Raw genomic sequence first — 21,423 nt, forward strand, 5'->3', positions numbered from 1 at the left:
CAGCTCCTTACAGTGAGTAGATTCCACAACACCAGCTCCTTACAGTGGGTGGATTCCACAACACCAGCTCCTTACAGTGAGTAGGTTCCACAACACCAGCTCCTTACAGTGGGTAGCAGATCAGGAAGTTTTCATTATTCACATCTAGTGCCTCGGAGGATCCACTTTGCCATCATTACTTATTCATAAGCTCCACTGTTGAAACACATCTCATCCCTATGGCCCCAGCCTCCCCATCATTACTTATGCATAAGCTCCACTGTTGAAACACATCTCATCCCTATGGCCCCAGCCTCCCCATCATTACTTATGCATAAGCTCCACTGTTGAAACACATCTCATCCCTATGGCCCCAGCCTCCCCATCATTACTTATGCATAAGCTCCACTGTTGAAACACTTCTCATCCCTATGGCCCCAGCCTCCCCATCATGACTTATGCATAAGCTCCACTGTTGAAACACATCTCATCCCTATGGCCCCAGTCTCCCCATCATTACTTATGCATAAGCTCCACTGTTGAAACACTTCTCATCCCTATGGCCCCAGCCTCCCCATCATTACTTATGCATAAGCTCCACTGTTGAAACACATCTCATCCCTATGGCCCCAGCCTCACCATCACTACTTATTCATAAGCTCCACTGTTGAAACACATCTCATCCCTATGGCCCCAGCCTCCCCATCATTACTTATGCATAAGCTCCACTGTTGAAACACATCTCATCCCTATGGCCCCAGCCTCCCCATCATTACTTATGCATAAGCTCCACTGTTGAAACACATCTCATCCCTATGGCCCCAGCCTCCCCATCATGACTTATGCATAAGCTCCACTGTTGAAACACATCTCATCCCTATGGCCCCAGCCTCCCCATCATTACTTATGCATAAGCTCCACTGTTGAAACACATCTCATCCCTATGGCCCCAGTCTCCCCATCATTACTAATGCATAAGCTCCACTGTTGAAACACATCTCATCCCTATGGCCCCAGTCTCCCCATCATTACTTATGCATAAGCTCCACTGTTGAAACACATCTCATCCCTATGGCCCCAGTCTCCCCATCATTACTTATGCATAAGCTCCACTGTTGAAACACATCTCATCCCTATGGCCCCAGTCTCCGATGCAAGTAGTTTAAAAATCAAGCCAATTAGTATTCATGTCAGACGTGACAGGTCTAATTATTAAAAATAAGTGTTTAAGGTTTGCATGGATCTGGAGGGTTGCCACCAATGTAAACGAGTCTATTTCCTAAACAACAACTGGCTCTGGTGAGGTCAACGAAATACATAAAAAGCTAACACAGTACTCTCAATTTATGAACATCTGTGAACATTACTTTTCACATTCTGGACAAACGTCATCATAGTTTATGGTAACGCTGGCAGCTTATGGTCTTTGTATTTATGGGATATCACTATCAACATCATTCATCAAGACCCACTCCAAAACATTTTCTTTTTCTTGAACTTGGAGGATTGTTTTGTAACATATACCCACAGGCTGACAGGCTGCAGCCTACTGACATTCCATTCCAATGTCAGTTTTCCCAAGACCTCGGTTGTGCACTTACTGTACAGTAGTTAATCATTCAGAATAATGTATCAATCAAATGTGTTTATAAAGCCCTTTTTACATCAGCAGATGTCATAAAGTGCTTTTACAAAACACCTTAAACCCCAAGGAGCAAACAACAGTAGTGTTGAATTTCAGTGGCTAGGAAAAACTCCCTAAGAATGCCAAAATTTGGAAGAAACCTAGAGAGGACCCAGGCTCAGAGGGGTGACCAGTCCTCTTCTGGCTGTGCCAGGTGAACACATTAAGATTACAATTATAATAATTAATAAATGCATGTGGGCTGAGTCTAGAGTCTATTTAAACTTAGTCCAGGTCGGAAGCATGACCAGATGGACAAGGAAAGTATGTGCTTGGTAACATAAAACACCATCAGTATAAATGCTAAAGTCAGAGGCTCTGAAGTGCCCCAAACCTTTCGTTAAGAGGCACATTGGATTAAGCCTTAGTGTCCTTGTGTTATGATGGTCAGTAGCCAGCAGCTTTACCAAGTTTCCTGGCATCAGACACGGCTGTGATGCACCTGTCCTCCTTCGCCACAACATTCACCACGTTGAAGAAGTAAGGACTGTCCTTCACTCTGTGTCCAATAACTTTCAGGGCCTCTATGACAGACTGAAACAGACAAGACAGATTGGGTAAAACCAGCACCACTCGACCCTTACTCATTCCACTTTGATTTGGATGAAGGAACATTTACTTTGAGACTATATGTCTCTGAAATCAAATTTTGCTTAGGGCCTCCAAAAGGCAAGAGACGGCACTGCTTTCAGGCAGCTATTATAATCACACAGACAACAGCTTAAAAGAAAGAGCATTTAGCTTTGTCATCACTAGACAGCCAATTGCAGTGACCTTTGCTGCCAATTGTTGTTTGTTTACTGAGAGAATAAGAACAGGAGAATTACCTTATCAAAGTTAGGCTCAAAGTTCACAAAGTTGTTCCCGTCGACAAACACTATAGGAGCAGCAATGGCGTCTTTCAGACTCTTCCCCAACCAAAGATGATTCATGAGTGACTGAATGGAGGAGAAATGAAAAGGGATCCCTTTATCAATGTTTTGCAAACGCTCTGGTTTAGGAGGAACTGTCAGACACGTGACGTATTTTAGAAACGGTTTAAGACACCTTAACCAAAAAACCCACCAGAGCCATGGCTGTGGTGATCATGCTGCCCCCTGATCCACCAATAACAATGGTCTTTTTCCCTGAGCTGGAGCTCAGTATAGCTGGAGCCATTGACGAGGGTGGCTGTTCACCTGTGAAAAACGTTATATTAGCATCCACACAGAGATTCAGATCACCCATAACATTAAAAATACACCCACCCACCAAGGATAGCTATACCGAGGCCTAGGTGATACATTCATTACAAAAGGTTACCAAATTGAAGATAGACTCTACCTGCACTGACTCTCTCTGCTCTAAAACAGAAGTCAGCCAGCTCGTTGTTGAGGATGATGCCTGTTTTGGGAGAGTATACTGCTGACCCAAAACTGCAGGGAAATAAATGCTTTATTAGACAGGAGCAACAGTACCATAAGTCCAAAAACTGTGGTGTGGGCCAGGTTGCTGTTTGGGATAAAGCAGACAGTATCCTATTTAGAGGTATGTACGGTTTTATAGTTATATTAATCTCAGCAGGGGTAGAGGCTCACATTTGGTTGATAGTGCTGGTAACAGAGACTGCAGATCCATCTTCAGCTAGAACTGAAACATGTGTGGTCCCATAGCGGTCTGGGGAAGGCTTGACGTTGTAATAGGAGTTGTTGTATGTACGGTCTTTACTGATCAATGTCCTGATTTGATCAGCGAAGTCTGAGTCCACCATATATGATGCATCCTAAAAAAATCAAATACTTCACATGTTAGTGAACGGGAGTCCACAAAACACTTGAAAAGAGGCAGTTGTATTAAATCCTTACTATTTTTGGACCGAAGTCAGGATCCCGGACGCTCCTCCTCTGTCCGTTTGCAAATTTAGCTGCCTCTATGTAGCGGTGATAGGTCAGGACCTTCTGGTCCCCCTCCATGGACTTTGGGGTGAAATGGAAGCCTGGGAAAAGCAAAGTCAAATCTTTACTACTTGGTGAACGGACCATGTCAAATGAGTCAATGATTGCAAGCTATAATGTTTTATTGGTAACAGAGCCAAAACAGGGATACTGTACAATAACAGAAGTATGGAGAAAACCGTTTTGTTGTTCTACTCCATCATATGGTTAAATCATATCCAGTACCTTTAACAATGTTGAGGATAAAGGCAAGCATGGCTCCCCCAGCTGGAGGTGGAGGGACATGCATCTGGTAATCTCCCAGAGGAACAGTCCAGGCATCTTTCACTTGGACTTGATATGACTTCAGGTCATCCATGGTTAGGGTCCCACCTAAAATATGGTAGCAAAATACATATATATCCAGTTAAGTGTATTATTTTCATTGAAAACAAAAAATCCCCCCTGGATTCCTTCCTCTCTCATCACACATAGTAGTACAACCTGTTGTCTTTTTTTTAAATATTTGGACACATTTTGGCGACCACATTATTTGATGAAAGGCACCCAGTTTAAAAAAAGATGTGCAATTTGAATAAACTGAAATGAAATGTCCAGGTTAAAAGTCTATTACATCCCTACCTTTACCATCAAATAAAATCGCTAAAATAAGAATCAGGTGTACCAAAACAGCCAGCCAAACATTCCTCCCTGTTGATGTACTGTACAACCAGTCCATCTTAAATGAGAAGAGAAGGAGCCAGCGTTTCTGGATCTTGTTACTATCTGGTCTCTTCTTTACCTGGTCAAGTTTTAACTTGCATTTGTGGATGCAGCAACAAACTGTTCACAGACAAAAAAAAATGTAAAGTGTTCCTGAGCCCATGCAGTGATGTCCATTACATAATTGTGTCTGTTTTTAATGCAGTGCCGCATCACACAACTTATCCAGTCGTTTGTGGCCCCTGTCCCAGCTTGTTGGAAATGTGTTCCTGGCATCAAATTTAAAGTGGACACATTAATGAACAATAAACATTTTAAATTACAACACTTGATATGCTTTCTTTGTACTATTCCCTAGGGAATATAGGGTTTAAATGATTTGCACATCTTCACATTCTGTTTTTATTTCCATTTTATACAACTTGTTTGGGGTTGTAAGAGACAAAGGGGTTTGTAAGAGACCGATAGAGTTACAAGAAATTACATTAAGTTATTTCAGCCAATGGGGCTGACTATTATTCAGATCATCCATAGCCAATTATTAAATCTGAGGATGTACTTATCTTTTCCGCACAATGAAATTCCATAGATTTTTGATGAATAAATGATTGGAAAGTATAATCTTTCAGTGTTATTGGTTTAATTAGGTAACTTTAATCTGTCAATCTTGTTTTAGTGAAGATTACATACACTACCGTTCAAAGGTTTGAGATCACTTAGAAATGTCCTTGTTTTCCATGAAAAGATACATGAAATAAGTTTGAATTAGAAATATAGCAAAAATAATAGGAAAAACAGTAATTGATAAGGATAGAAAAAATGATTTTTAACTGAAATAATAATTGTGTCTTTCAAACTTTGCTATAGTCAAATAATCCTCCCTTTGTAGCAATTACAGCCTTTCAGACCTTTGGTATTGTAGTAGTCAGTTTGTTGAGTTAATCGGAAGAGATTTCACCCCATCCTTCCTGAAGTACCTCCCACAAGTTGGATTGTACCACACGGTCAAGCTGCACCTACAACAGCTCAATGGGGTTGACAGTTGGCATTTAATTTTGTCTGCGTCTCACAAATATTTTTCTTTGTGCTCCGAACACCTCAAATGTAGATTTGTCTCCCCATAAAAAATAAATCCAAGCATGTTGTACGAGATCTTCAGTTTCTTGGCAATTCCTTGCATTTGGTAGCTTTCAATTCTCAGAACAAGAATACTGTAGACTGATGAGTTTAGGAAAAAAGTTATTTGTTTCTGTACATTTTGAGCCTGTTATCTAACCCACAATTGTTGATTCTCCAGATACTCTAAAATAGTAGTCTAAAAGTTTTATTGCTTCTTTAATCAGCAGTTTTCAGCTGTGCTAACATAATTGCAAAAGGGTTTGTAATGATCAATTAGCTTTTTAAAATGATAAACTTGGAATAGCAAATACCATGTGCCATTGGAGCACAGGAGTGATGGTTGCTGATAATGGGCCTCTGTAGATATTGTATTCAAAATCAGCCATTTACAGCTACAACAGTTTTGCAATGACTTTACAACATTAACAATGTCTTCACTGTATTTCTGATCAATTTGATGTTATTTTAATGGGGGGGGGGGGGGTAACTTTTCAAAAACACGACATTTCTAAGTGACCATAAACTTTAAAACATTAGTGTATGTCCATATATCTTTTGAAAAAGACAACTTTCCAGGGGGTGTACTTACTTGTTCGCATGAGTGTACAAATACCCACCTGCTGCTGTTATGTCTTGGATTAAGTCAAGTCCAATTTGGCCAGTGTAAAAGGCATCTACCCCTTGTTGTGCAATGGTTTCCATGGTTTCAGCCAGTTGAGGGAACTTCAATGTGTCCCCCATTCCCAGCACTGTTTTGTTCTGCTTGCAGAACACCTGACTGGAACAGAGGAATGCATTCATAAATGGAACCTGACCAAGACTAGGGAAATGCGTGGGTGAAGGATACAGGATCTACTCATTGCCTTGACCAACCATATTGTGGGCGTTTAACAATAAATAATGCATGACAGATTTACAAGCAATCACTTTGCGGCATCAATTGTTTTCACTATCTGTGCACTTAGCTGAAGTCCTTACCACATCTATCACACGTTTCAAGTTTCAAAGTTGGTTTTCAAATGCACAGAACAACACAACGTAACCCTGCACAGTGACATGGCACCCGAGAACTACATAGGAAGAGTTAAGAAGATGAATACATAAGCAAAAAAATAGCCAGTCAAAACAAATAAAGCAACACTACACATAACAATGTACACTAGCAAGCAGTTTAAAAGAGTGCACTGTAAACTAGCAGCAATCTCGGTACAATTATTGAACATTACAGTTGTGCTCAAATGTTTGCATACCGTTCGAGAATTGGTAATATATGTACCATTTGTAAAGAAAACACGTGTGAGCAGGTAAAACACATGTCTTTACTTTCTTATGGGATTCACATTCAACTGTAGGTCATAACAGAATAACACAATCATAAAGCAAAACATGGCAACAAATATTTTTTTTTACTGACCCCTGTTCAAAAATCTGCACATCCTTAGTTCTTAATACTGTGCATTGCCCCATTTAGCATCAATGACAGCGGGCAGTCTTTTGTAACAGTTGTCTATGAGGCCAGAATTCCTGCAGGTGTTATAGCTGCCCATTCGTCTTGGCAAAAGGTTGTCTTGCGTGAACCGCATGGTTGAGATCTTCCCAGAGTGGCTCGATGATATTAAGGTCAGGAGACTGTGATTGGCCACTCCAGAACCTTCACCTTTTTCTGCTGTAACCACTGGAGGATCAACTTGGTCTTGTGTTTAGGGTCACTCTCATGCTGGAAGTCCAAGAGCATCCCTTGTGCTGCTTTCGTGCAGAAGAATGCAAATTGTCTGCCAGTATTTTCTGATAACATGCTGCATTCATCAGTTTTCCCAAGATTCCCCATGCCTTTAGAGCTCACACCCCCAAAAAGCCCCCATAGCGCTTATAGTTGTGACTATAAAGCTCTATTTTGGTCTCATCATTCCAAATTACAGTGTGCCAGAAGCTGTGAGGCGTGTTTTAAAGCGTTGTCAGGCATATTGTAACCAGGCTTTTTTGTGGCATTGGTGCAGTAAAGGCTTCTTTCTGGCAACTCGACCACGCAGCTCATTTTTGTTCAAGTATCGTCGTATTGTGCTCCTTGAAACACCGTCTTTTTTCAGAGCAGCCTGTATTTCTCCTGAGGTTACCTGTGGGGTTTTCTTTGTATCCCAAACAATTCTTCTGGCAGTTTTGGCTGAAATCTTTCTTGGTCTACCTGACCTTGGCTTGGTATCAAGAGATCCCCGAATTATCCACTTATTAATAAGTGATTGGCACAAATTTCTATTTAAAAAGACAAAGGTGTGGTAAATTCACTTTTAGAAACAGTTCGACATCTTAAAGCTTCCACATGTTGTCTCGGCACAATGCTATCAGACCTTTTTGGGGAAAAATTTAACTCTATAACAATAGACCTACAGCAATTGTTAATAGCTCTCGGAAATCAAGCATTTTCCCAATGTCTCTAAAAACAGCTGCCATGAAGCCCTTTTTAAAAAAGAGAACACTGGATGCATCTATATTGAACTATAGACCTGTATCAAATCTCCAATTTATAGCCAATATCATTGAGAAGGTTGTCTTCAATCAACTCAGCAATTTTGCAAACTCAAGCGGTCCTCAAGCGGTCCGACCTCCCCACAGTACTGATACGGCCCTGATAAAAGTTTTAAATTATATACGGCTGAATATTGATTCTGATAAAATAACAGTTCTGGTTCTACTAGATCTTAGTGCAGCATATGACACTAGATCATAGAACACTCATAGGAAATTTGGTAGGACTCTCTGGGACAGTCCTTAATTGGTTCAGATCTTATGTATATGGCCGGAGTTACTTTGTCACCATTGGTAATCATGAATCTGATAGGGTGACTATGACATGCAGAGTTCTGTAGGGATCAGTTCTCGGAACGCTTCTGTTCAATCTCTATATGCTACCTCTGGGACAATTCTACAGAACAACATTAACTACCATAGCTATGCCGATGATACTCAAATATATATGGCTCTCAAACCATATGACAACAGCTCAATTGACTGTATAGAGCACATAAATACCTGAAACCAAGATAAAACAGATATTATTGTGTTTGGCAAAGAGTAAAGAGCTGGATTCTTGGGCCCTAAAAACCAGGGATCAAGTGTGTAATCTTGGTGTTCTGATAGACTCAGACCTCACATTTAACAGTCATATCAAAGCGGTCACCAAAACAGCATTCTATCATCTTAAAAATACAGTGTCCCAAAAAGACCAAGAGAAACTCATCCATGCTTTTATCTCTAGAAGGGTTGACTAATGTAATGGCCACTTAACTGGACTCCCCAAAAAGAAAAATAGCTGCAGCTCATTCAGAATGCTGCTGCTAGAATGTTAACCAGGACCAAGAGAAAAGAGCACATCACTCTGGTTCCAAAATATTTGCACTGGCTTCCAGTCAGTTTAAAGTGGTGCTTTTAGTTTATAAGTCACTGAATGGTTTAGGCCTTGAATACATTTCTGATATGTTTGAAGAATATAAACCGAGCAGGGCTCTTAAATCCATGAACACAGGTCAGCAAGTAGAGCCCAGAGTCCAAACAAAAAATTGCAAAGCTGCGTTTAGCAGTTATGCTGCACGTAACTGGAATAAACTACCAGAAGATCTTAGACGAGCCCCAAAAGTATAAAAATGTTTATCCAGGTTAAAAAGACTTCCCTTTTCACGCGCTTATGACTGAGCACTTGAACTTAATCGTACTGTTTAGCCTTACAGCTTTTATAGCTTCCTATGTTTTTATCCTGTTTTTAATCTATTTCAATTTTTTTTATTCTGTTTTATTATTATGATGTTGTTTTGATGATTTCATTTGAGTTTTTGTTTTTATGCTATTTCACCTGTGTGTGTCACCTTGTGTGTCTGTAACAAGGCCAAACATTCAAGGGTATGTAAACTTTTGATCCGGGCCATTTGGGTGATTTCTGTTATTATGATTTAAGGACCCAAACAACCATGTGATAATAAATGGCTTCATATGATCACTATCCTTAAATAAAATGTAAACTAGCAGCAATTTGGTAGAATTATTGAATATTATACATACAAGAGTGTAAAAAGCTTATGAAACGTGGCATTGCATACTACAATTACTTAGTGAGAATTAAGAAAAATATATACACAGCAAAAATATAGCAAGAAGATAAAGCAATAATATACTGTACATAACATTGTACATAGCAGCAGTTTAAAAAGAGTACTGTAAACTAGCAGCAATTTAAAAAGAGTACTGTAAACTAGCAGCAATATTGGTAGAGGTATTGAAATTATAGATATGGCAAGTATAGCAATTATATATTTAAAAATGTATATTATTGCAGCAATATTTACAGCAATTTTTGAAAAAGAGTATGACCAGTATGGTACTGGTGCTGAATATTATAGATACATATGAGAGTAATATGCTTATGAATGGTACATGCAAAGGAATATTTCTAATGCTCATTAAATGTACCTGAAAGGACATCAGAGCATCTGGAATGTTCGTGTGTGTTCACTATGATCATTGATCAGTGTTGCTGGTTGAGGAGCCTTATGGCCTGAGGATAAAACTGTTTTTGAGTCTGGAAGTGCGTTCCCCAATGCTACGGTAGCGTCTACCAGACGGCAGCAGTGTGAACAGACCATAGCCTGGGTGGCTGTGATCTCTGATGATGTTCCATGCTTTCTTCAGGCATCGTGTATGGAAGATTCCTTGCATGGAGGGGAGATGGGAGTCCGCAGACTTTACCACCTTCTGGAGGGACTTGTGGCCAGCAGCGGAGCAGCTGTCGTACCAGGCAGTAATGCAGCCTGAGAGGATGCGTTCAATGGTGCATCTGTAGAGGTTGGTGAGGGTTTTTACAAACATGCCACCTTTTTTGAGTCTCCTCAGGAAGTATAGTTATTTATGGGCAGTTCTCACTGCTTAGTTCGCTTGTCTGGACCACATGAGGTCATCTTTGATGAACACACCAAAATACTTTTTTTGGAGACTCCCTCTCCTTCAGTTCCATCAACGTGTATGGGGGCATGACCCCTTTTGCTGCTTCCTAAAGTCCACGATCATCTCTTTAGTCTTGCAGACGTTGAGAGAAAGCGTGTTGTCCAAGCACCATGTAGCCAGGTCCTTTACCTCCTCTCTGTCAGCAGTGTCATCATTGTTGGAAATGAGACCCAGAATGGTAGTGTCTTCTGCGAATTTGAGGATGACGTTGGAGCTGTGTGTGGTCAGGCTGTCATGTGTGAACAGGGAGTGCAGGAGGGGACTGAGTACGCAGCCCTGAGGGGCTCCGGTGCTCAGGGTCAGTGCAGAGGAGGTGAGGTTGCCCATTCTCACCACCTGGGGTCTGCTTGTCAGGAAGTCCAGAATCCAGTTGCAAAAGGAAGTGTTAAGACCCAGGGTCCTGAGCTTGGGAACAAGCTTGGTGTGCACAATAGTGTTGAATGCTGAGCTGTAGTCCATAAACAGCATCCCCACATATGTGTTGCCTTTTTCCAGGTGGGAGATGGTGTTACGGGTTGCTTCCCCTCCGCCCTGAGTCAGGTGGTTCGGTCCCGGTTTTGTTTTTCCACCTGGAGTGCTGGGGGTGTGTTCAGTGGGGCAAGGGGCGTGGCAGTCTTCACTGCAGAGCCATTCTTCGCAGCTGCACCTCATCCACATGATTCACTCCAGCAATATTTAAACCCGGGCTGATCACCTCTTCGGCGCCAGTTCGTTATCTACTACCCATGTGGTACTTGGCTCTCAGTTCTAGTTACTTGCTATTATCATCCGTGTGCGCCATTTTTTGCCTTTGTTCCCTGTGTTTGTACTTACCCTGTGTTTTTCTCCTGTTACCTGCACAGACCTGCTGCTTCCTCTGCTGCGCCTACTAGCTCCTGGCCTCACCACCCAGCCTTCACCGTCAGCTCTCCCCCAGCTTCGGACCTGCCTACACTGTTTTCTCATACGACCCTGGCTCTCCATTAAAACCTTTATTTTTGAATCTACCTTACGTGGTCTGTGTGATTTCTCTGCGTTCTGGGTCAGACGTACTCTAACAGATGGTGGTGTGTGTCATCAGGGTGATGGCATCATCTGTAGATTTATTGGGGCGGTGTGCAAATTGAAAGGGGTCCAAGATGTCAGTAAGGGTGGAGCAGATGTGAGTTCTGACCAGCCACTCAAAGCACTTCATGATGGTGGAGGTCAGTGCTACAGGGCAGTAGTCATTCACTTCATGATGGTGGAGGTCAGTGATACAGGGCGGTAGTCATTCACTTCATGATGGTGGAGGTCAGTGATACAGGGCGGTAGTCATTCACTTCATGATGGTGGAGGTCAGTGATACAAGGCGGTAGTCATTCACTTCATGATGGTGGAGGTCAGTGATACAGGGCGGTAGTCATTCACTTCATGATGGTGGAGGTCAGTGCTACAGGGTGGTAGTCATTCACTTCATGATGGTGGAGGTCAGTGATACAGGGCGGTAGTCATTCACTTCATGATGGTGGAGGTCAGTGATACAGGGCGGTAGTCATTCACTTCATGATGGTGGAGGTCAGTGATACAGGGCGGTAGTCATTCACTTCATGATGGTGGAGGTCAGTGATACAGGGCGGTAGTCATTCACTTCATGATGGTGGAGGTCAGTGATACAGGGCGGTAGTCATTCACTTCATGATGGTGGAGGTCAGTGATACAGGGCGGTAGTCATTCACTTCATGATGGTGGAGGTCAGTGATACAGGGCGGTAGTCATTCACTTCATGATGGTGGAGGTCAGTGATACAGGGCGGTAGTCATTCACTTCATGATAGTGGAGGTCAGTGATACAGGGCGGTAGTCATTCACTTCATGATGGTGGAGGTCAGTGATACAGGGCGGTAGTCATTCACTTCATGATGGTGGAGGTCAGTGATACAGGGCGGTAGTCATTCACTTCATGATGGTGGAGGTCAGTGATACAGGGCGGTAGTCATTCACTTCATGATGGTGGAGGTCAGTGATACAGGGCGGTAGTCATTCACTTCATGATGGTGGAGGTCAGTGATACAGGGCGGTAGTCATTCACTTCATGATGGTGGAGGTCAGTGATACAGGGCGGTAGTCATTCACTTCATGATGGTGGAGTCTGGCACCAAGGGATCCAGCCAGGTTTCCACAAACTCTAGCACAAAACAGTATCACAATATCCCGTTGAAGGTTAATCCGTGCGTGTACTTCGTCCGTCTTGTAGTGCAGGGATTGAACATTTGCGAGGGTAAAACGCTCGGTAATGGCGGATTGCAGTCAGTTTAAAAGTGTGTGTTCAATGTTGAACGAATATCCAAAAGTGCTTGTCAATGAAGACAGGAAAAGAGCAGATAACTGACATTTACATGAAGTCCTTTTAAGTGGATGTTATGTTATTTCAGTGGATTACAGTGATCTGTAACATCTGCTCCGCGTGGCACCGTGGCACCGCGGCTCCCCTTCCTCCCCGGCGCTCCACCTCGCCAGTGTACTAACCACCGGCCGGGGAGTGATGGCAGCAGCGCATCCTGAGGACACACCTCTTTCCTATCACTGATTAGTTGTGTTTATATTCTGTTGTTCACCCACCGCACCTCATGGATTATTCTTCTTCTGTCGTGACCGTGTCGGTGCGCTTGTCAAAAAACTTGAAAAGAACATATAAAGGAAAAGAAATATCTGAACCATCCGTTTGTTTCTTTTTCCTTTGCCTCTCTTTTATGCACTCGTTATACTCGCACCATCACATGATCGAAGAGAGCCAACAAGCATCCGGTCTCACTTCATCATCCATATCTCCATTCCAAAAAAGCACATGGAGACAGAATTTGCAACGGCAATGATCTCTGAATGTTTGTGAATGCTGATGGGCCACGGAGCACTTTCTCTAGGCAGCTCCGGTGCTTTACCGCTTGGGAAAGGCATCCGACAAATCTGGTTTAAAGTTCAAGGAAAGTGTCTCAACTTTTAGCCAGGTAAATCCTTTACCCACAGAGTTAACGACCAATAAAATCCCCTTCACTGGAGGAAGTCTACTGTCACATTTTTTTGTTTCGTTTTATTACATTCTACATTGTATAATGTAGACCTCGAAACTATGCAATAACACATATAGAATCATGTAGTAACCAAAAAAGTGTCAAACAAATCCAAACACATTTATATTTTAGACTCTTCAAAGCAGCCAACCTTTGCCTTGATGACAGCTTTGCACTCTCTTTCCATTCTCTCAACCAGTTAAATTCCACATCTCAGTAGGAGTATAGCTATAATTAACACCAGTAAACACATTTTATTTCATGTGTGAGATGTTGTCCTACCAGAGTGATGTTGTTTCCACCAGGTTTTTTATCAGTGTGTGGTTAAGGAAGTTGCCCAGGAAGGCCGGCATGGGGAATCCCTCTCTTGCCAGTCTAATTGTGGGCTCAAACAATTTGGCCCAGGGCAGCTTTCCATACCGTCTATGAACCATCTCATACCCACGCAACTCTCCAGGAACACCAATCCATTGACTTCCTGCCAAGTACAAGGAGAGACAGCAAAATTAGATATGCAGTCTGCTTCAGTTATTGCAATAAAAAACAATATATTTTCCATAGTTATTTTGAAGTACTATCAAAGCATGCATAAACACATTCATACAAAGACACTTGAACAGGTGCAGTCCTGGGACAGTTTTTTTAAGAACATATGTTCAGGGGGCTGGAACATAATTACAATAATTATTATTAATTTGTTGTTGCATTTTTCTGGGAAAGATAGTGAAGAGTATGCTGAAATGAGTGTCAGACTGGATTCAAACCTATTCTGCAATTGTGGACCAGAGGCATCAGATGAAACCACACCGGGCCAAAACATTATAAAACAGGCATTTGTTGAGCCCATATTTATATTTATTTAATCAGGTTGATTAATTGAGAGACAATATAAATTTTTCTATGATGACCCGGGCAAAATGCATTCAATGGAATGACAAAACAGTACACACAACAACATAATTATTGTAGAAAACACAAACTAATACAAATGAATACTATTTATGAAACAGAAAAGACATTAACATTACACTAAATATAGTGGGACACATACAGTTGTGATCATAAGTTTGCATACCCTGGCAGAGATTGTGAAATTATGACATTGATTTTGAAAATATGTCTGATCATGCAAAAAAAGAAAAACTATTTAAGGATAGTGATCATATGAAGCCATTTATTGTCACATAGTTGCTTGGCTCCTTTTTAAATCATAATAACAGAAATCACCCAAATGGCCCGGAGCAAAAGTTTACCTACCCTTGAATGTTTGGCCTTGTTACAGACACACAAGGTAACACACACAGGTGAAAATGTCAATTAAAGATTCATTTCCCACATCTGTCACTTTTAAATTGCAATTAGTGTCTGTGTATAAATAGTCAATGTGTTTGTTAGCTCTCACATGGATGCACTGAGCAGGCTAGATACTGAGCCATGGGGAGCAGAAAATAACTGTCAAAAGCGTAACAAGGTAATGTAACTTTATGAAGATGGAAAAGGATATTAAAAGATATCCAAAGCCTTGCAAATGCCAGTCAGTACTGTTCAATCACTTATTAAGAAGTGGAACATTTGGGGATCTCTTGATACCAAGCCAAGGTCAGGTAGACCAAGAAAGATTTCAAGGAAAAACCAACAGGTAACCTCAGGACAAATACAGGCTGCTCTGGAAAAAGACGGTGTGGTTGTTTCAAGGAGCACAATACGACGATACTTGAACAAAAATGAGCTGCATGGTTGAGTTGCCAGAAAGAAGCCTTTACTGCACCAATGCCACAAAAAAGCCTGTTACAATATGCCCGACAACACCTTAATACACCTCACAGCTTCTAGCACACTGTAATTTGGAGTCGAGACCAAAATAGAGCTTTATGATCACAACCATAAGCACTATGTTTTGAGAGGGATCAACAAGGCTTATAGTGAACAGAATACCATCCCCACTGTGAAGCATGGTGGTGGCTCACTGATGTTTTGGCTCTAAAGGCACAGGGAATCTTGTGAAAATTGATGGCAAGATGAATGCAGCATGTTATCAGAAAATACTGGCAGAAAATGTGCATTATTCTGCATTAAAGCTAGGCATGGGACGCTCTTGGACTTTCCAGTACGACAATGACCCTAAACACAAGGCTAAGTTGTCCATCCAGCGGTTACAGCAGAAAAAGGTGAAGGTTCTGGAGCGGCAATCACAGTCTCCTGACCTTAATATCATCGAGCCACTCTGGGGAGATCTCAAACGTGTGGTTCATGCAAGACAACCAAAGCCTTTGCATGACCTTGAAGCATTTTGCCAAGACGAATGGGCAGCTATACCACCTGCAAGAATTTGGGGCCTCATAGACAACTATTACTAAAGACTGCATGCTGACTAGCAACTTGTTCATTTAATTTATGAAGGTTTGAGGTGAGACGAGTTTGTCAAGCAAATTTTTGTCATTGACAGCAGCAAACTCAAATGATACTCCTTAGTCATTCATAGTTCCATTATTGTTGACAGTAAGTCTACTTACCTGTGATAAATGAAAAAGATTTGGGGCAGCCCTTCAGCAGATCTGCTTTGAATAACTGTGGGACGGTTTCTCTCGAACTAAACGTTTTCACCATACCTGAGAATAAATTGATATACAGATGTAGAAATTACACAATTCCACTATAAACTATATTGGTTAAATCCCACAGAGTAAAGTAACACAGAACAGTAAAAAAGAAAGACTAACCACTTGCGTCTCTCACAGTGAATATGGAACCTCCTCCTAGGCCCATGCTCTGAGGGTTGACTAGTGAAGTACACAACAGAGCTGCAATGGCGCCATCTACTGCTGACCCTCCTTGTTGCAGTATGTCTCTGGAAAGAGTACAACTTTACAAAAAAACTTCAATGCTCAACTATAAAATTACTTTTACCATCATTTTAATTTACTCTTATCCAGAACGGCTCACAGTTAGTGCATTAATCTCCAGATAGCTAGGAGGGAACACCACACAACCATCATGAAGTGGTATAGTTTACTCAATTATGTCTGTATTGGTGTAAACAGCTTAATCCTAAAGCTAGGGCTGCTGGTGGAATTATTTTAGAAACTATTTTTGATATTATTTTCAAAAGGTAGGGTTTCAAACATTTTCAGTAAAATTGTGTCCTAGCCTCAAAGGGAAACTCGATCCACTTTTGAGAAGAGCTTAGATTGGGCTGAGCCATTATCTTGCAGTGAATGCAAGCTTCACCTGGAAGGCATGGGAAGAGTGTGTGGAAGAGTGGGATGACATGGTTTAAACACAAGACATGCTGCAACTTTCTGGATAAATTGCAAGGGTTTGTGGTAATCAAGACCTGATACAACAAGAGCCTGGATTAGGACTTGCAGCACCTATTGTAAGAGTTAAGGACGTACTCTAGAGATGTTATGAAGCAGTGGAATTCAACTCTTAACTTATGCGGGTTGGAGCCTGCTGTTTTTCTGTTCTATAATTAACTGCATCCACTTAGTGTCTGAGGTCTAAAAAAATATATCAAGTGCCACTGGATGTCTGCACATTAACCAGATCAAACAGTGGCTTTGGAGTGGACACACCTCCAAAGGAGTAGACAAGTTGTCCGCAAGGCACACAGAAATGTTGCCTTCTGGGCAAGTTTTGGGGAGGATTTGTATTTTCTGAGCTGCCTGCTGCCCTTTGTGATAACTTGTAGTCAGTGACTTAGCCACAGAGCAGGAGGGCATAGCAGAAACATTGGCTAACAGCCCTTTCCCTTGATCCTAGATTTTTCAGTAACCAGCAAGCTGCAAGTTATAAGTGGACAGCAGTTTACAGATCACTATCAATCAATAAGATAATGGTCAATAGGATAAGATCCATAAGATAAATGGGAAGATATACAGAACTGGAATTAGATGGAATTACCTAGCAAACACACACTTACACGCGTTCTGTTGTGCCCAAAAGTATTGACACCCTCGCACTTTCTACAAATAACTCACAATTGTCTGTACAAATATAGAAGTAGTACAGAACATTTGTTTTTCAGAACCAAATGTATACTTTAAAATCAGAAACTACACTGACAAAACTATCACCCTAAACTTCTTATCTGGTAGCAACTGTAATCAAGTGCAGGAAGCCATGGATGTCCTTCCTGCACCTTTGTCCTGAAATTCAGCCCCACTCATGTGTAAACTCCATGTTGTCCCAGATTTGAAGGGCGTCTCCCAACTTCTGTTTTCAGATCTGTCCAGGTTTTCAATAGGATTTAGATCAGGAATCATTGCGAGCCACAACAGTTGAGTGTTTTGTCTTGAAGCATTCTTGGGTGCTTTTTTAATTGTTAAGGGGACCATTGTCCTGCACAAGAACCTATGACATTTGACAGAAACCCTTCTGACACTGACATTTCAAAACACTGTGGTATTCTCTTGATTTCATGAAGCCATACATACATTGAAGGCACCCAGTACCAGAGGCAACAAAACAATCCCAGAATGTCACTGAACCTCATCCATGTTTGACTGTGGGAATGTCGTCTTTGTAATGTCTCATTCGCAGCAGTGGGTCTCCTACCATTCAAACCCCTTTCATTGAGTTGGCAACGGACGATGCATGTTAAAACCGTTGTACCTTGTGTCTGATGGTCAGCCTGACTTGGTGCCTTCACTGCAATCTTGCATCAAATGTTCTCTTGCAGCCACATACAGAATGGTCGGTGTCAGTGGCATGGACCTTAAACTTCTTGATTACATCATTAATGTTGGAAACGGGAACATCATGGTCTCTGGATAGGGACTTGTAGCCTTGAGATTGTTCATGGTTAGCTACGATCTTGTGTCTGACCTCCTCAGACTTTTCTATTATATTCTTTATTATCTCAGTGCTTATTGCGGTGTACACAAGTGATACAACACAGGAGAATGAGTCATTTTCTATATTCAAACTGGTTGAATGGTTTTGATATTGCAGACACCTGCAACTCACCATACCTGAATTCAATTCCAAAGTGAAGGAGAAACACTTTTATGAACTGTACTGATTTAACCTTCATTCAGAACAAAATACTTTGTCATAAATCTCTCCTTACCGTAAATTCACTGGAGGAAATATATTGTCCGATATTTGACAATCATCAGTTATATTTGACAATCATGTTATTATAAAAGTGGAGTAAACAATGGTCAGAGCACAGACTAGTAATATTCAAAATCTCTGTTCCCTTGTTTTGAAATGCTAATAAATGGCTTTTCAATGATATGGTCAGTGAAATATTACTCCACAGTAATTAGAAGCCTAGTGTCTTTGTAAAGCAATAATAGAAGGGAAGTTAAGTGGGATCTGTGGCCATGGGGTCAACACACAGCCAGCAGAAATGTCCTAGAAATGTGCCAAACTATCACTATCGTTACATCTAACTTAACCTCTAGAGTGTGGTAACATTTTATTGACTCCTAAGAATAAATAATTTTGTGTCGTTTCCATTAAAACAAAGAAGAAAACGCATTGCTGACGACGAGTAATAACTTTTGGGGAAATAGAACGACCAGCATGGAGAATAAAGCGCATAGATGTGTGTAGTACCTCAGCTAACAAAGTTGAAGATCTTCAACGTACACGTTCTCAGTTTATAATCTCCATGATAGCCCGCAAATCTCTTAAACTCATTAATGCTGGTCACTACAGCTTGCATACTACTCACAGAGGTGACTGTCGAAAATAGTCTATAAATATTATTTACTGCAAAATAATTTACGTTTTTCCTGCTAAAATTAAATGTCTAAAAACTTCAAGTAAGGCACAAGGGTATAAGTGCGAGACAATTACCATACGAAGACCATATACCATGAACACGTGCCTATGCTAAACTGGTTGCCAAAGCAATTCAACGCGTAAAACGCGTTATCTTTCCCAATGCCTCAAATATCATTGATCAAGGTTTAGTGACACATTTTAAAGTGACATGAAACACCTGTTTAGACCAAACACCTATTGACACCAGCGAAAACATAAAAATAGCATGTTTCATAAGTCCTCGGTTATAATAACAGCAACTGTAGACTATACCTGCCAATGTCCGAACAAAGTTGAGAGTCAGCAGAAACCGCTGCGTGCTTGAACGTAAAATCAGAGCATCCTCCGTGAAGAAATACACCCAACGCTATGCAGAGACATATGGATATAACACCCAATAAACCGATACAGAGACAGCAACCAAACTGCCTGCGCTTAGTTTTTGCCATGCTTTCAGAAGAAAATCGCTTTCTGCCCAGCCGAGATTGGAAGTGTTTCGCTCCGTCCCACCACAGCAGTCAACACCTCCTTTGAAACCAAGCCGTCGAACAAGTGATCCGCTTTTGTGCAATCGGCTGTTCGCCTTCAGAATACTGATTGAAGCTATACGCAGGAATACGATTACGGGATACGACTATGCAATTTTAATGCTAAAGAAGCTGGAAATGTAAAATCATGTACAGTTTAATGCAATAACAAAAACAATGTAACCTAGATGAAGGGAGCTTAATTTGCACTGGCTGGCATTAATATAGAGTAGGCAACGCTGAAGCCCAAACTTGAGTCTGACCCCAATGAAATGTGACACAGAATACAACTGCGAGTTCACACAAACATCTGTCATAACTTTTACTTTTACAGTTCGTTGACTGTCAGATCCCGCGAATGCACTCATCGAAACCAGTAGGCCTATGATTTCTTTCCAAGGTAAATTGTGAAAATGCAACCTGCGGGTAGATACGTGCACGAGTGGAACAGTTCGGAACAGGTTGCTATGAAGACATTCAAAGTCATCGACACGTGCTGTGTTGGTTTACCACTTATAAATGTGGAACTCTGTTTTGGGATTATAAATACGACTTCGTTTTATTATGAAATCATCAATAATACTGTATGCTTATAGATAAAACACGGTCAGTTTCACAGTTTAACAACAACCTCTGCACAGACCTCGTATATACCCATGTTAAATGGGTAGTGACATAACACTTGTTTAACATCTAACTAAATTAAAGATGTTTCTTGATAATTAACACCTTTTTTGGATAAAGATAGTGGGCTTAAAGTGAAGTGGGACAGATTTGAACCCATGGAGCATTGTTACAAGTACACCTGTGACAGTGGCATATACAGCTAGACAACAGAAAAGTTGTTCTTGAGTGGATATCGAAAGTCTACACACTCTTACTGAATTAGCAGCTTTTATTTATGGAAAGCTAATCAAGGCCAATGATGTCAGACCTTTTTCACATTAAGTAACAGTAACCAACAATATTTAAGTGAAAAACAAAAGGATACAGAGACTCTGAAAAGTATTCGTCCCCACCACCTTGGAATTTTCCAAATTGTATTGTGTTACAATTTGACATCAAAATTGATTTTATTAGTAGTATTTGCCAATGTTCCACACAACAAAAACAGATTGTCAAAGTGAACAAACAACACCTTTTTCTAAATTATGATTATGTTTGCTATAGTATAGCGAGGTGGGATTTCGCGCGCACAGGTGCTTGGGCTTGGCAGCTCATGAAAACTAAAATGTTATTGGATAGTCTGTAGACAATAAGCATTTTTAAGACTTTCAGTGGTGGTAAATCATGACCACCTGTCATATTTGAACCGGTAGTAGGTCGGACCAATAGAAACAGTCGGGACAACTGAAAACCGATTGAAAAACGGGACGTCTGATCACCCCTATGTGCTCCCGTAACGTTTGCTCATGGGAGGCATGTAAACAACTGTGAGGAAGTTGGAAGAACTCTGTGCACTTTCCAGCACGTGTTTACAGTAGATTAAACATATTAAACGGTTTCTGTATCTTTGGGGATACAGTCATTTGACAGGCTGTGGGGGCATCGGCATATGGGTACACTTAATAAGAAACACTGTAGGGGGGATGGGTCAAGAAATCAGGTCATGTGACTTTATGCTAACATTCCAAACATTTGTATCGAAATCCAAAGTGGCAGCATATCTGGACCAAGACACTGACC

At 41.2% G+C, this 21,423-nt stretch overlaps 1 protein-coding gene across 1 annotated transcript; it reads right to left on the bottom strand.

Annotated features, from left to right (window-relative positions):
• Positions 1 to 1,834: 1,834 nt before the first annotated feature.
• On the bottom strand, positions 1,835 to 19,915 carry ggt5b (gamma-glutamyltransferase 5b). The gene is made up of 12 exons (XM_010877547.3): positions 19,484 to 19,915; positions 16,156 to 16,283; positions 15,949 to 16,044; positions 13,718 to 13,913; positions 6,036 to 6,196; positions 3,823 to 3,969; positions 3,508 to 3,638; positions 3,241 to 3,425; positions 2,987 to 3,078; positions 2,729 to 2,841; positions 2,491 to 2,601; positions 1,835 to 2,197 (listed from the first exon to the last, which is right to left on the bottom strand). Exons 1-12 carry the CDS (start codon positions 19,657 to 19,659, stop codon positions 2,051 to 2,053), a joined length of 1,683 nt encoding a protein of 560 aa, XP_010875849.2. The 5' UTR covers positions 19,660 to 19,915; the 3' UTR covers positions 1,835 to 2,050.
• Positions 19,916 to 21,423: the final 1,508 nt, after the last annotated feature.

Source organism: Esox lucius, chromosome 14, assembly GCF_011004845.1.
Source record: "Esox lucius isolate fEsoLuc1 chromosome 14, fEsoLuc1.pri, whole genome shotgun sequence".
NCBI classification, from domain to species: domain Eukaryota; kingdom Metazoa; phylum Chordata; class Actinopteri; order Esociformes; family Esocidae; genus Esox; species Esox lucius.

Excerpts from the sequence above, each read along its gene's own strand:
- ggt5b (XM_010877547.3), bottom strand. The coding sequence starts at position 19,659 with ATGGCAAAAACTAAGCGCAGGCAGTTTGGTTGCTGTCTCTGTATCGGT. Across the intron at positions 16,284-19,483 it reads CTTTGTTCGGACATTGGCAG|AGACATACTGCAACAAGGAG; the intron begins GTATAGTCTACA and ends TACTCTTTCCAG. Across the intron at positions 16,045-16,155 it reads CACTGTGAGAGACGCAAGTG|GTATGGTGAAAACGTTTAGT; the intron begins GTTAGTCTTTCT and ends ATTTATTCTCAG.